General features: G+C 37.9%; 1 protein-coding gene across 1 annotated transcript; it reads left to right on the forward strand.

Annotated features, from left to right (window-relative positions):
* The first annotated feature begins 2,920 nt into the window (after nt 1-2,920).
* Nucleotides 2,921-5,872, forward strand: LOC115745321 (vesicle transport protein GOT1). The gene is made up of 6 exons (XM_030680808.2): nt 2,921-3,081; nt 3,754-3,845; nt 3,934-4,014; nt 4,103-4,200; nt 4,288-4,363; nt 5,391-5,872. Exons 1-6 carry the CDS (start codon nt 3,054-3,056, stop codon nt 5,424-5,426), a joined length of 411 nt encoding a protein of 136 aa, XP_030536668.1. The 5' UTR covers nt 2,921-3,053; the 3' UTR covers nt 5,427-5,872.
* Nucleotides 5,873-16,038: the final 10,166 nt, after the last annotated feature.

The following is a 16,038-nucleotide window of genomic DNA, read 5'->3' on the forward strand; positions in this document are numbered from 1 at the left end:
TGAATGTCACGTACTGGGGAGGTTATGCCATCATCTAGCGGAGAGCACCGCCCAGCCCATTGGAAATTAGCTGGTCTGTTAGTGTTAACTATTCACTATCTTAATCTAAACTGATGATTGTGTGTAACAACCAGGTTCGACGAGAGCGGGAAAGTGATCGTCGGAGCATAAAAGTCTGAATAAATAGCAGATCCTAGTAGGCTTATGGGATGGTGAATGAGGCAGGAATGAACCGAACTGTGTATCGAATAGGAAGAGAGCGATTTTAGAATATATATAAGACATCTTTTGATCTAACAGCGAGCTTTACGCTGAAACTATAAAGCATAAGCTAGCGCATTATCGGCAGGAGAGTTCTGTGGAAGATTCCTCTTTGACTTTGGTTGCCAATGCCACATATTAGGGAGATTATGGCATCATCTAAGGGAGCACCGTCCAACCCGTTGCAACTTAGCTGGCTTGTTAACCATTCACTTATCTTCTGATGAAAAGAAAATATTCACTTGTCTTTTTCTAAACTAGTCTTTATGTCTTTGGGTTGGGATATTAGTTAACCATGCCATTATATGCTTGGGGATTGAGGTACTATAAAACCCTAATCGAGCAAGATCAAGGAAGAACGTGTTATTTCCCCCAAAAAATGAAACATTTGAAATCTGCAGGAAACATGAATTATCGCATATGAAATGGAGCAGGCGAAAACGATAAACCGAGAGGAGGATGTGTTTTGGTTTTATATTTTGCCATAAAAGTTCGAGCAAACTAGGCTATAAAAAGTAACGGAAACACATATCTACACGCTTTAGACAAACACCAAACTAGGCCCATTCGAAGAAAAAAAAATGAAATAGAACGAAAACTAAAGAGTGGCTCGGGAAACAAAAATAAAGAATTGTGTGTTTCGAGGATTGAAACCATGTAGACATATCATAGGTTTCAAAATAAGCTTTCAAGATTATATTAAGGGAGCCTCGTCGTTCCATTATGTATGATTGAGTTCTAGTTGAGTCCTTACCACGAGCCCACCTTCTCGATTCCGTGGATTCGATTCAACCACTTTAGATGGTCGTCGGCAATCCAAAACAGATGTGGGTTGCCCCAATTAGGTGCTGCCTAAGTTGTGCTTTCAAGTATCGTAAGTCTCATTCCCTAATTTCTCCTTGTATATGCCTAGCCACCATTCTACTACAGCATAAGTAACCAAGATGCAACCTCGGATGCCGCAGATTTCTGAACAAAAGCATTGAAAAAAGCACTTGCATTTCGACGTAGCTGTCACGTTATTCCAGACCAAAGATGGAACCAACTGAGCATCCGATCCTTGAAAGCATGCCTTAGGCAGCACTTAACTGGGGCGGCCGGAACCCATTTTGGACTTTCGAATTTGAATCTTGGGCGGGTGCAATTTTGTCTTGACCCGAGCACGATCATCTAAAATTGTATCAATTCATGCGCACCTTAGCCCAAGATTATTAAAGACATCAATTAATGTCTGAGCAGTTGGCGGTGTACGCTTACTCCCTCGGTCCCACTCCGCCGATCGGTTGATCCGGTTGTCCAAGATTCATCAGCAAATTCTACTGCTCTTAGCATTGAGGCTGCATTTGGTTCAATATTTGAAATAGTCTTTGAGAAAATGTAAAGGCCTTTTGCCTAAAGGGGTTTGGGAAAATGCTAATTGCGTTCGGTAATAACTCCTCCGAAAATGGGCTTTTGGGTTAAATGGTATTGAGTAAAAACAACTTTGCAAAGGGGCTCTGGATGCAACTTTTTTATTTTTTATTTTTTATTAAAGAACTTAAACCCTTCGCCGGATCAGAAATGGTCTCAAGGCGCCAGTGAGCCGGATCTAGCGCCGAGGGTCGCGCGACCGAGGCGAGGGTTGCATGAGGTCGGGCGGCCGTCACCCGGGTGGCCGGCCATTCGTCGGCCTCAACTCTCATCGGTCGCCCTCGGGTGAAGAAGATGAATAGTAACAAAGATGGGCAAAATGAAAAAATTAGAGAATTGGTGAGGGTAGTTTTGGAAAGGAAAAAAAACCTTTTAGCATTTGGCCAAATGCTGAAAGCCCAATGTTGATCCCTATCGGCATTGAGCTTTCGATTTTCTCAAGGCCGGCCTAAACTTAAACTAAACATTTCAACATGCTCCCAACTTCATCATACCCAAGGAGCTTTGGAGGCTGCAAGTCCCTTGGAAAAGATGAATCAAATGCACCCTAAGATGCTATGTGCCATATTAGACCTGTCAAACGGGTGAGTCAAGTTGAAAATAGTGCGATCCAAACAAATCCATTTAACTTGTTTTGATAGATTTTCATACAACAACAAATCTAGTTACTCATACCCGACCCGACTCATACACATCATATATCCGATCTTGACCCTTTTACATAGAACACTTTCATATGTAATCCAATATAAGAAAACTCATACCAAAACCGAGATGACGGTTCGAAGTGAGTGAGCGAGAGATCAAGTAAGGGCTAGAGAGAATGAAGAAAGAGTGATAGATGTGAGTTGGATCTAAATAAGTTGTCAATCAATTTACGACCCATTTAACACCATATTATGTTAAAACTCTTTATTGAGTACAAATAACACAATACATGATATATGTGTTAAGAAATGAGTTTATGATCCATTTTGACAAGTCGATGCCACATTCACATAATGCATTCGTATGCTTTGAAAATTGTTACATTTCCTCTTGGGGCGAGACATTTATTAAACTCGAAATGTCTCAAAGCTTATTTAAACGGAGAAATAAGAATTATCGAATTGGGTGCAGATGGACATGTTACTCAAGGGTCGGACAAAGAAAAGTCCGGCCCGCCATAGTCCGCCCGAGCTAAGCCCCGCCCCGAAATCCCATATGCAATGTTTCTTACCCGACATCGGGGTTTTGGGCCTAAGCCCAATTGTAACAGACAAGTCCAGTTTCGCAGATCCGACAGAAAACCGCCGTCTGTCATTTCCGTAGGATTTCTCGTTGCTGTTTTTTTACTTTTTCTTTGCGTCTCCTTCGCTTGAGCGAGCTCGAGATCATCACCAATGGCGTTTGAAATGGACGAGCAAAAGAGTAAGTGCAATTGACTTGCGGACCTTTTTGGTTTCTGCGCTGGTTAGAGTTTTCAGTGTTGTGTTGCTACTTAAACCTTGTGATTAGGTTGATCCGCGAGACTTCTTTGATACGGTGTTACAGTGTCGATCTGCAGATCTGCAACTTTTGTTTCAATCAATCGTACTTTGCCTGAAGCAATAGCCGCTTGATGAGATAACGCGTTCTTTAGAATATTTGGGGAATTTTAGGTGCTCGCATCGTGGTAGGTGTGCGTAGAGCTACACAAATTTGTAGCTTTCTTCTGGTGTGCTGGCCTTTTGGGTCAGTGGCCTTCTTTGCCCTGTAATTTTTGTTAGTAATTGCTTGCAATGCTTTCCTTTTTCCGTTTGTAAAGTTCATGACATGATTCTCGGTGTAGAGTTTTGGTAGAAATTGGCGACGAAAGTTGACTGGGGTGACATTCCAAGTTAAAGAATCGGATGGTTATCTGTCATGTAGATGAGTCTTATTTGATGCATATTTATGTAGCAATACAACACCCGCCTAGGTTTCGAAATGTTTAAGGCTAACTCTGGATCTATCTCTCTCTCTGCGCTCGAAAAATTGATGTGCGCGCTTGCAGGCATTGTTCTAGTTGCTTCTTGGTTAAGTTAGACTAAAGGTGTGTTTTTGTTTGTTTCCAAATTTCAGAGATTGGGCTCGGACTTATAGGTTTTGGCATCTTCTTCTCCTTTCTCGGAGTGATTCTTTTCTTTGACAGGGGCTTACTAGCTCTTGGGAATGTGAGGCTTTCATCTGCTTTGATATTTTTTTTGGCCTAGTCATATTGAAAATATAATTCATTGCCAGATTTTTTTTTCCTGGATTTAGATCCTCTGGTTGGCCGGGGTTGCCCTTCTGCTCGGTTGGTATTCTATATGGAAACTTTTTTCAAACAGAGCAAACTACAAGGTATGCCTGATCACATCTTTTGTGTTGTCATCATCTTTTTCTCATGGCCGACTGGTACTTATCATGATTTCTCCCTTTATATTTGTAGGGTTCAGCATCTTTCCTTCTGGGGCTCTTCTTAATATTTGTTCGTTGGCCAATACTGGGAATCATCTTAGAACTATATGGCTGCATCGTTCTCTTTGGGTTGGTTTTCAAACCCACTTATAAGTGATGGTACCTATGAGTAACATAGAAGCCATGAAGTTCTCATCTTGCTCTATCTCAATGCAGTGGTTTTTGGCCGTCGGTGAAAGTGTTCCTTTATCAGATTCCGGTGCTTGGATGGATTATTCAATATCCAATTTTGGTAACTCTTCTTCCACACACACAACACATTCGCGTGCCCCCCATCTATTCATGGTCATGACCACTGTCAGACCATCAGACTTGTTTTAACAGTTCTTTCTTTCATTGATCAATATTTTGGTAAGTCCTTAGCAAGAAAGCCGTTAGAGACCTCTATGTTTTAATGCACACTAGATGGAAATTAGTGAGCGAGACCTGGGACCCATTTAATCTACCGTGTCTATGATGTGATCAAGGTCTAATAGAAGATTGTGGTTGCTTGTCTTTGTGTGTCCAGGCCTTATAAAGTTTTAGTACCATTGTTTATGACATTTTGAACTCTTAAGCCTATGGGACTAGGTCACTAATTGACATGTTCATTGTATGGAAACCCTGTGAGGAGGCAGTGGGTAGACGTTTTATACTAGTGCACTGTATATTGCCGATTTTAAATGTCACGAGAAGGCTTTCACGTTATTAAGGTGTTGTGGCCTGTATAATGGGCCTGAGATCTCTGCATATCGCTCCAACTGCTAATCTTGACATGAAGTTTTGATGTCATTAGACTATTCTCTTCTGCAAGATAGCTGAGCCTTCCTTTTTTGTCCACTTTATTTTGGAAGATTGATGGCATAATTGAGTGATTGTGGTTTAATTCATTCTGTGTTGGCAACGTGTTTCTTCTGATAAGAGAACGTGCTTAGTGTGTTATTGATGTACATATCATTGGCACTGCCAGCAATCTGTGTTTGCATGCATAAGCACTTGCTTTCGTATGTCTGGGGACATCAGAAAATTTCAAAAGACACTAACAAGGACCATTGAAGAAGCTATTTGGTCTAGAATTTGTGGGAAGATTGTCGGGACGTGTGAACGGTTTGTGTTGATGGTTACCCTCTTGGAGCATTTCATTCAATCAGGCTTAGTTCATGTTCCATACAATCCTCGGATACACTGTATACAACTATACGGTAATAAATAGCACAGTATGCATACTTAGGAACCTCTGGTCGAATCTCTAATTAATGGCATGCTATTTCCAATTGCAGCTTCTTGGTCGTTTGGGACTGGGCTCGAGCAGATAGCACCTGCTACAAGCTGATTAGGGGGGTGACTTTCATGATGTTCAACGAACAACATGCTTGATTCATTTGTCGGAATCTGATGCTCAGCGACAAAATGAAGTTTTGGGCAAATCTTGAGCCTGGAGATTAGTTAGCTTGCTGTATTAGCTGGGGCGATGATGGGAAATGTAGCAGCTCGATATTTTCTGTGCATACTGTGAATGTTAGCACTCGATGCTTCCGTTGCGAGAGTTTTGTTCTCACTGATAGGATTTTCATGCTAAATTAGTGATTAGCCCGTAGATTAGTGTTAAAGTGGAGTCGAGTCACTAGACAAATATTTATAACCAACACAATTTGGGTGTATATACTCTGTGTTATGCTGCACGACGTGTTGCATGTCGGTGCCTAATGTAGGGGAAAATTGATATGTGACAGAGAAATTCAAAGTTTTGGGTTTGGTTGAATCGCTAGTTTCTGCTATGTATCTTCGCCGTAGTAATGGCTAGTAATGGCACATTCTTGCTAACTTAATCTCTCCTTAGCTTATTGCGAGTTCCTACCCAAACAAATGAATTTTTCACACCACTAGATCTCTCTTTGATCTTGCTCTCAAGGTATAGATTCTTGGTTTGTTCATTTGTGAACAATCGATTTCTATACTGGAAATTTTGAAAAGAAGTTAGTGGGATTCGCAAAAATGAACTCCACTTTTGAGTCAATGATCGATTACGTTTGTTTATATGAATTATGTACAAAACGTTCGACCTAAACGACGGACAACGAGAGCTTATTGGATGAAATGCCAATGAAGGAGGGAGCTGCCAAAGAGAGACAGAGTTCCAAGGCACGTCGATCCAAAAGGGATCCCAATCACTTAGATATCTCTAATTTTACTGATAGTATTCACGCATTTCAACGCAAAATTTCACGGTGAAAAGATCAGGTTACCCCTTCTTGGAAACTCGTTTTGTCATCTTACGTAAGTTTGAGTGATTTGGTCTTTAGTTGGTTTGGAGTGTATGAGTGGGTAAGAGAATTTAGAAGTTGGGGATGAGCATGATTGGAAAGAAATTGATGTTTTCATAAAGGGATGCATATGGATAATGGGAGAATTACCGAAAAAGTTCTAAACTTATCGTATTTGTGCCCATTGAGTCTACTTGGTCAATTTTAGTAGGAAAACACCGACGTGGATGCCGACCATTTGACGTGGCGTAGTCGGCGCTAAAGAGGGCAATTTTTAATAATATTTTGATATTTTTTCGAATTTGATATTTTTTTTCTTCTTATTTTTCATTTTTTTCTTTCTCTTTTTATTTATTTATTTATTCTTCCTTCTACCAATTCGGTGATCAGCTAGAGGCAAGGTTGACCTCGTAGGCCTCCGGCAAGGCTCTCCCTCATTAGTGGGCGGCACGAGTGAGCTTTACCAAAGGCTGGCAAGGTCATCTCTAGAGCGTCATCGAGTTCGGCGAGGCTTGCCCTCGCTAGTATCCGGCGGGAGTGAGCTTTGCCGGACTCGGCGACCGGGTCGAGGAAGAAGGAAGAAAAAAAGAAAGACAAAGAAAAGGAAAAAAAGGAAGAAGAAATAAATAATAAATTCAAGAAAATATTAAAAATTATTCATGCTAGATTTAATCACGCCACATCGGTGGTTTCTAGGCAAAATTGACCGAATGGATTGAATTGATATGAATGTAAAAGATTTAGGGCTCAATTGACAAAAAAAAAAAGCTTATGATTGAATTAGTACAAGTGTAATAGGTTTGAGACTTTTTGGGTAATTCTCCCCGACAATGATGGTTAACTTCAGCTCCATGTATTTCGCTAAAAAATATAACATCTATGGAAAATGTTTTTGGGGGAAGTCACTTTTCAGGAAAATAACAATATCTTCTCATGCCAAGACCTGAAAATGAATTGCAAAATATTTTCCTCTCATTTGCTGAGGAAAATAAATATACACTGTTCGGGCGCTAGTGGCTTGCACATGAGTAGTCAAGGGACTTAGCATGGGCATGAAAACTTGACTCTTGAGCACGGGAACGGGCACTTGTCTTGGATCCACCGAAATCGAGCCCGAAAACTCAATTTTCCATGTGCGGCTCCCTAGTGCCCTGGTCTATAGAGACAAAGCCCAAGTCCCCGACACCCAAGATTTTGGTACCAATGCCCATGCCCAAGCCTTGAACCCAGCGCCCGAACCCCGGTCCATCGAGGTTGGGCTTAGGACATTGGTGCCCATGCCCGAGTCCATCGAGGCCGGGCCCTGCCCCCAAAGACTCGGGCCCGATATCAATGGACCGAGGCTTAGAACTTGGGTATCCGGGGCACGGTTGCTAGGGTTTGAGGCCCGACCTCGATGGGCTCGGGCATGGGTGCTAGGGTCTGAGGCCCGGCCTTGATGGGCTTGGGCACGAGCATTGAGGACCCGGTCTCGATATTATTGGGTCCGGTGTCCCGGGCACGAACATCGTTGTCCTAGGCCCCGCCTCGATGGACTTGAGTATGGCGGCTAGGGTCTCAAGCACGGCTAGATGAACTTGAGTCGGGACGCAAGGATCTCGGGCTTGGCCTTGATGGACCCGGGTTTGGGCGCTAGAGACCCAACCCCATTGCCAAGGGCTTGGGAACGAGCATCGGGTTTCTCGTGCCCAATCGCAAAGTTTCTTATCCAAGCACTGGTACTTAGTCAGACTTTGGAAAATGATTTCCGACTTTTTAAAGAGGAAATCATTTTTCCGAATTTAAACTTTGATTCATTTTTTTTAAGTGATCCAAATGCCAGAAAATGAGAAAATATTTTCCCAAAAAATATTTTTCGCTAGACAAATGGAGCCATCGTAACAAAAAATTTTACACGTTTACCAGAAAGATTACCACGTGGTATACGGAACAGAAACAGCTACAAAAGAAGACCAACTAAAGACATATTTAACATACCTTTCTTCTTTCCGACCAAAAAAAACGTACCTTTCTTCCGGAAAGCCATTTTTAGGCGAATATCAAACTGAATCGGTACGATAACAAAGATCGACCTATTTTAATCGCCGAGCAATTATCTCGTGCTTGAAATTCGGTTCGTTGGTAAAGTTGGCGGCAAAATTTTGCTTCTTTCGTGAGATCACGAGTCCCTTTTGCGACTAAGCCAATTACTCATGACGAAAGACAGATGGGAAATAAGTTGGTCTTCTTCTTGGACTGCCAATGGCGGAATCTTCACATTGTCAACTTCTCACTGTCATTTGCACAAATTCTATACTCCAAAAGATTTCGACTGTTATTCTTTGTTGAGACCTAGGGTTTATAATTTTGTGGAAAACGTTTTCTATGGTCACTCTCACTCATGTTCTGCGGAGTACAGTTGTTTTCAAACACCCGAGTCATGCAATAGATGCCAGCTGCCACCGATCTTTGTCACTCCAAAGTACGCTTCGGGCTCCGTTGGTTTTGTGAAAAATGAGGTGCCACTGAAAAATGTTTTCTTGGAAGTCGTTTTTCAAGAAAATTACAATATTTTTCAGCGTTCCGCTGAAACCTGAAAATGAAATAGAAAATATTTTTCACCGTTTGGTATAAAAAAATCGGATTTGATTTTCTTATGTGCACTCCTTTAAATATATATTTTTTTTATTTTTTTAAGTCTAATTCTTAATTTTAATTTTTAATTTTTATTATATAGTTTTTTATTGCTTTTTTCCTTTTCCATACCTAACATCATTGTAATTGGATGCAACATAATTAAAACGCCTATTGTTTCTCGCTTCTAGTTCATGCACCGTGTATGGAGTCTTAAGTCAGTTGCTTTGGGGGGACTAATTAGTCAAAAAATGCCCCATATTAGTCAAAAAGCCGCATGGCTAATCAAAGTTTTTCTTTCCATATCAAGGGACGAAATATTGCCAAAGAGAGAGAGGAAAAAGTGTCGTCGCTTCTTATTTTACGCGCATGCAGAATGATGTAGTAATGTCCAACTTGGATCTTTTGCAATGCAAAGTTGAAATTTGTGTCCTGTGTGTCCAATACGGACACGACCGTGCCGCTGTTTCCCTTTGCTCGAGCGAGTGAGCATTAGGAAAAAGTCGAAACATTGATCAAGGACTCATAATATCATATCTAGAATATGACTAAGAGTCATTGCGTGACCTAGAGAGAGAGAGAGAGAGAGAAAGAGAGAGCATGAGCCGTCGGATTGGCTTGAGTTGTGGAGTTGAGAGCTATCCAAGAATTGTATAGGTGAAGATGCTTTTAAGCTGACTTGGACATTACACCCCACCGGAAGACGACAAGTGTAAAGGCGTTTGTGATCTCATACAATGTAATGTCTTCAATATGTCAATCTAGTGATACAAGTTTTTCTCTCTTCTGATAAAATAATATTCCGGGATAGAGTTCTTCCAACTTTAGGTGATTGTCACATCAGTCTACTTCTTCTTAACCTATTGATACTGTGATATTACCAATTTTCTATAGTTTACCTATTACCGACTTTTATACTAATTTATTATCTTTTATTTGCATAATTTACCGAAATTTCATATTTATATGTAATTACTAACCTAAATTAGAGTGACTTACTAACTTTTGTTAAATTACCAACTACTTTTAGTTTACCAACGATCAATTAATACGTTAAGCAACTTTTAATTATTTTTTTTTCTATTGACTTACCAATGTTTATTTGCCTGGGTTAATAGCACCCCATTACAATTACAAACTCTTTTGGAAATTACCAGTCTAAACTAGTGTCACTCCCCAGCTTGTATCCTGTTAAGTTACCACTCTCATTTGAATTATTAACCAAAATTGATTTGAATTTTTTTTTAAAACTTGCCGACTTTTCTTATAGTTTACAAGCATTTATTTACATTTCTTAGCAACACATTAAATTTAGCAACTTTTTTTTAAAATTTACTAACGTTAATTAGCATGAAATACTGACTATTCTTTGATTAGATTACACGCTGGTTTGGGTTACCAACTCTCACCAAAGTTAATTACCAAGTTTCATTTTCTTCTAAATGCCAAATTTTCATATTAAGGGACAACCCCTATTGACAAAGAGAGAGGTACGCACATGCAGAATGATATAGTAATGTCCAAATTGGATCTTTTATAATGCAAAGTTGAAGAAACTTTGTGTCCTGTGTGTCCAATACGGACACGACCGTGTCGCTGTTTCCCTTGCTCGAGTGAGCATTAGGAAAAAGCCAAAACAATGATCAGGGACTTAAATCTAGAATACGACTAAGAGTCATTGCGTGACTCAGATTTTTTCAAAATTATGACACTTAAGTGAATTTATTTTTAGAAGTCATGACGCCCATGTGAACACTTTTTAGAAGTCACGGCACTCAAATGATTGAAAAAAAAATTTGACACTCAAATAAGCGCCCAACAAAGGTTATGGCATCTATAATTAACAATGATCAAGGTATAGCACTTGTATTAGACTTTTTCAAAGTTATGGCACTTAAGTGAATTTATTTTTAGAAGTCATGGCACTCAAATGATTGGAAAAAAGTTTGGACACTCAAATAAGCGTCCAATGAAGGTTATGGCATATATTCATAAATATTGTCCTTCTCCCATATAATTAACATAGTACTTATATATATATATAGAGAGAGAGAGAGAGAGAGAGAGAGAGAGAGAGATTGGACGAGCCCACGGATTGGCTTGAGTGGTGAAGTTGAGAGTTATTGAGGAATTGGATACGTCAAGATGCGTTTAAGCTCACTCGAACATTACACCCACAAGAAATCGACAAGTGTAAAGACGCCTATGATCTCAAATGATGCAATGCCTTCAGTATGCCAATCTAGTGATACAAGTTTTTCTCTCTCCCAACACAATAATGTTTTGGGATAGAGATCCTCTAACTTTATGTGATTGCCTCATCTATCTACTTCTTCGTAACCTATCGATCTTGAATCACTCGGGGATTGCCCCAATGGCCACTCTTCCTATTTGGGAATAGGGAGGCGGGGGGTTCGAATCCCCACCTTCGGGGAAAACAGGGTGGGGACGCGGGAGGAGAGAAAAGAGTTTCGCAACCCGCACATGACACATAGCACATATAATGTGGCTTATACAGTAAAATAGGATAAGATATAATCAAATAAAAAAAACTATCGGTACTACGATATTACCAATTTCTTTTATAGTTTACACATCATCAATTTTTTTACTAACTTTTTATCTTTTATTTGCATAATTTATTGATTTTTTTTAAATATTTACGTGTTATCACCAACCTAAATTAGAGTGATTTACTAACTTTGTTAAATTACCAACTACATTTAGTTTACCGACGATTAATTAATTTGCTAACCAACTTTTAATATATTTTAATTTATCAACTTTTCTATTGAATTATCAATGTTTATTTACCTGGGCTAGCAACCCATTACATTGTTAGAGATTTCCAATCTAAATTAGCATGACTTACCAACATGTTTCTCCTATTAAATTACCACATATAACGGCATTAGTAACTCACATTTGACTTACTTACCGAAATTAATTTGATTTTTTATAATAAAAAATTTGCCAACTTTTATTCAGCAACTTTATTTTTTTATATAAAAAGTACTAACCTTAATTAGCATGAATGACTATCTACTCTTTGATTAAATTACGCACTAGTCTTTGGGTTACCAACTCTCACTAAAATTAATTAGCAAGGTCAATTTTCTTCTGAATGCAAAATTTTTTAATATTTTATCAACTTTATTATTCGTCCTTAGTTACATGTCAGATTTATCAACTCTTATATGAAATTTCTAACTTTAATTTAAGTAATCCACTACAATTTTTCAATTAAATTATCACCTGTATATGGGTTTTCAATTCTCATTTGAGTTAGTTACCAAAGTTTATTTGTGTTTCTTCAATGATCAACGTCTCTATTTGGGTACTTTATCAGGGATAAAGGTGATAAGTGACCTAATAAAGGTTAGTAGTAGGGGTAGGAAAGACGGATCAAATGGACCAATCGGACAGTGCCCTGGGGAACCGAATTGAATCGGTCGGTTTAGTTCGGTTCCCGGGGGTGTCGGTTTGATTTCCGGTCCCATAAAATTGAAACCGCTAATTTTTTTATCCTATTTCCAGGGGGAACTGGACCACCTAGACATGATCAATTATTTTTTTATTTCTCACATGTAAACCTAATAATCCACTCGTCATTTTTTATTTCTTAAATGTAAACCAAATTTTAATTAGTACATTAAAATGAAGTCCGTCTTGCTCACCCTTACTAATAATCCATCGATTTCATTGGACCGCCTGAGAACTAGACTGAACCGGTTAGTCCGATTCCCTATCCCATAAATTGGGAATCGGTCCTTTCGGTCCGGTACCCGATTCCTGGATGGGAACGAACTGGACCGGAAACCGATCATTTTTAGTTAGTAGTTTTATATGATAGTTAGTAAAAATATAGTATTGGTAAGAAAGTTTAATAAGAGTTAGTAAATAAGAAATGCTTCTTCGTCGGAGATAAGAGAAGATGATAGTTTAAAAAAACTAAATAATTGTTTTCCTATAACTCATATAAGAGTTAGTAACATAAAATTAGTTGGAATTTAATCGTCAAAAAAGGGTTCGTAAGTGAGTCAAATAAAAATTGAATAAATCAATAGAAATATTGGAAATTAAAAAAAAAGCATTAGTAAGAAACTCAAATAACAATTGATGACCTAAAATTAGATTGTTAATTAATTGAAGAAAATTTTGTAAGTCACACAAATGAATGGTGGTGATTTCACATAATAATCGGTAAACTTAAGGCATTGGTGCATAATGTAAATAGAAGTTGGTAATACATACATACATACATACATACATACATACATACATACATACATACATACATACATACATACATACATACATACATACATACATACATACATACATACATACATACATACGTACGTACGTACGTACGTACGTACGCACGTACGTACGTACGCACGTACGTACGTTTTTTTGAAGTTGATGTTTTAAAAGAGAAGCGCATAAACATTAGTCACTAGGAGTTGGTAGCGCAATAGTAATTGGTATCTTAATCAAAGAAAAGTTGATCATCACTCTAATTGAGATTGGTGATTTTTTTTGAAAAAGAAAACATATTTCAAATGGTGGCAAGCAAGACAAATAAAAGTGACAACTCAATAGAAAAATTGGTAAATTAAAGAAAATAACATTGGTAATAAACAATTCAAATAAGAGTAGGTAACCAAAAATTAGTTGGTAGTTTAGTTGGAGAAAAGTGATAAGTCACTCACATAAAGATTGGTTTCTTTATATAATAATTGGTAAATTTAAGGTGTTGTCAATAAAGGTAAATGAAAGTTTGGAAATGATAAGTGGAATTCTTGTTTCCTCATAGATAGGAAAAAATGTTAAATTAGCAAACCAAATAAACATCAGTAATTGATAATGCAAAACTTGTTGGTAATTTAATCCGATAAAAGTTTGTAATCACTCCAATTAAGGTTGATAATTTCAAAAAAGAGTTGGTAAATTTAATGGGTTGAGTATGCAAGGAAAATGAGAGTGGGCAACCAATGAAAAAGTCAGTAAACTTGCAAAGACAACAAAAACAAATGTTGGTAAGCAACTCGGCTGAGACTCAGTAAATAAAAAATAATTGTCTTTCGATGTGAAAAAAACAATGGTAAGTCGCACAAATGAAGGTTGAAAATTTATACATTTGTAACAGAGAGTAACAAAAGTCAGAAAATTATAAGAAAAGTGGATAAATTAGAAAAAAAATCTAAACAAATGCCGAAAGTAACTCTCAAATGAGAGTTCATGACCCAAAACTAACTGGTAGTTTAATCGGGAAAAAAAAAGTCAATAAGTAATTCAAGCAAAATTTGGTAAATTCACACAGGGGTTGGTGATTTGTAAACTCCAAGAAAGAGTTAGCAATTTAGTAAAAGTATCCATAAGTTCTGAAGTTTCTAACAAATTAACGAGAAATCGGGTGGTATGTAACTTTTCCTCACTAATAGGTTTTCGATATGTACAATTTTTTCATACATCTATCAGCACCGTAAAAGTATCCGTCACCCGATTTCTCGATATTGGGTAGCCTTAGTTGTATTCTTCCATGTGAATGTTTTATTTTTGAGAAATACATCATGAAATATATCCATTTGTTTTTGTGGATTGCACGCTCTGGCGAGAGCAACGTACACATGGGGGCAAAGTATTTCCAATGGGCCGATGAACTCGAAGTACAAGCCCACCAATGAGTACTTGCTTCCAAGTCAAAAGTAGATATTCTTTTTCTTCTTTTACAAACGGGTATAATGCCTTAATTCAAGATAGAAGAGAGGGGTATGCAATTAGTGATATCGTTCATCGATCTTCCCACATTAATGCTTGACTTCTCATGTTTGCATTCAAAATTTAATTTGGAATTGGATTGATATAAGGGTTGAGTGCATTGGAAGTACTAAAACTTATCAAAAAAGTGCAATTGTATTCTAAAACTTTCAAAATATGCAATCAAATCTTGAAACTTGTCATGACATTGCAGTTGACCTTTCTAAAAATGCAATCAAGTTCTAAAACTTGTCAAGTTGGTGCGCAATCAAGTCCTTCCATTAATTCCGTCCAATTGCACAAATGGAAAATGCTAACAAGTTTGAGGATTTAATTGCATCAATGTGACAAGTTTTAGAACTTAATTGCACTTTTTGAAATTTTTGGGACTCGAATGCACCTTCATGATAAATTTTAGGATTTGATTGCACCTTTTGAAAAACTTAGGACTCAATTGCACTTTCTAGTTTTAGGACTTCCGGTGCATATTTATCCCTTGATATGAACATTCTAGGAGTAGAGTAATCATACTCGAGCGGTAATCAATTCCAGAGTAAGCTGAGTTGTGAAAATTCATGCATATCGATTGTAAATTGACGTGACTTACTTTCAACTATTTGGACTTTAATTTTGTTAGCACGATGCATTGAACTTTACATTGAGTTGGAGTTTCACGCACTTCGAATTTGTTTCTCTTCCATCTTTATAGATGGTAATTGATTTTCTAATGGATAATTTCCTCCAAAGTAGAAAGAGGTGAATTCCCACTAAGCCCATTAAAATATTGAGAATTGATTATATAACACAGTCTTTCTTGGACTAGAAAAAATAAATAATAAATAATTAAAACTTATTATGGAGTCCACTATTGTAAGAATTTGTGACTGAAAATACTGTTATTCTCACAGTCATCAAAAGATTATTATGCTTGCAAAGCCCTAAGATATTTATATAATTAGGCTGCTGCTACTACTTGCTCTAATTCCTGTCATACGGTCACGGCGGTATTGATTAGAACGAGACAAACTTGATTAATTTGAAAAGCGATGCTTGCTTGCCACGTCAAAACTTGTCACGGTGTGATTTGAACCAGAAATATTCGGTCAAGATATTTTGAAGCTGAAAAAGAAAGTGTGTCATGCTTCACTGAATTCTTTGAAATCTTTTGAAAAAAAAAAAACAATCTGCTTTTTTAGGATTTGCGGTCTAATATTGCAATGAATCTAGCCTCGTCAACTCGTCGTCCTCGAAAGCTTTTGAAACCCTAGAAATTCTTGCATGTGCCGAT

The sequence above is a fragment of the Rhodamnia argentea genome, chromosome 1 (assembly GCF_020921035.1).
Source record: "Rhodamnia argentea isolate NSW1041297 chromosome 1, ASM2092103v1, whole genome shotgun sequence".
NCBI lineage: Eukaryota > Viridiplantae > Streptophyta > Magnoliopsida > Myrtales > Myrtaceae > Rhodamnia > Rhodamnia argentea.

What these genes read in the sequence shown, in the direction of transcription:
- LOC115745321 (XM_030680808.2), top strand. Translation starts at nt 3,054, where the DNA reads ATGGCGTTTGAAATGGACGAGCAAAAGA. An exon ending in GGCTGCATCGTTCTCTTTGG is followed by an intron (nt 4,201 to 4,287) that starts GTTGGTTTTCAA and finishes ATCTCAATGCAG; the next exon opens with TGGTTTTTGGCCGTCGGTGA. An exon ending in TTATTCAATATCCAATTTTG is followed by an intron (nt 4,364 to 5,390) that starts GTAACTCTTCTT and finishes TTCCAATTGCAG; the next exon opens with CTTCTTGGTCGTTTGGGACT.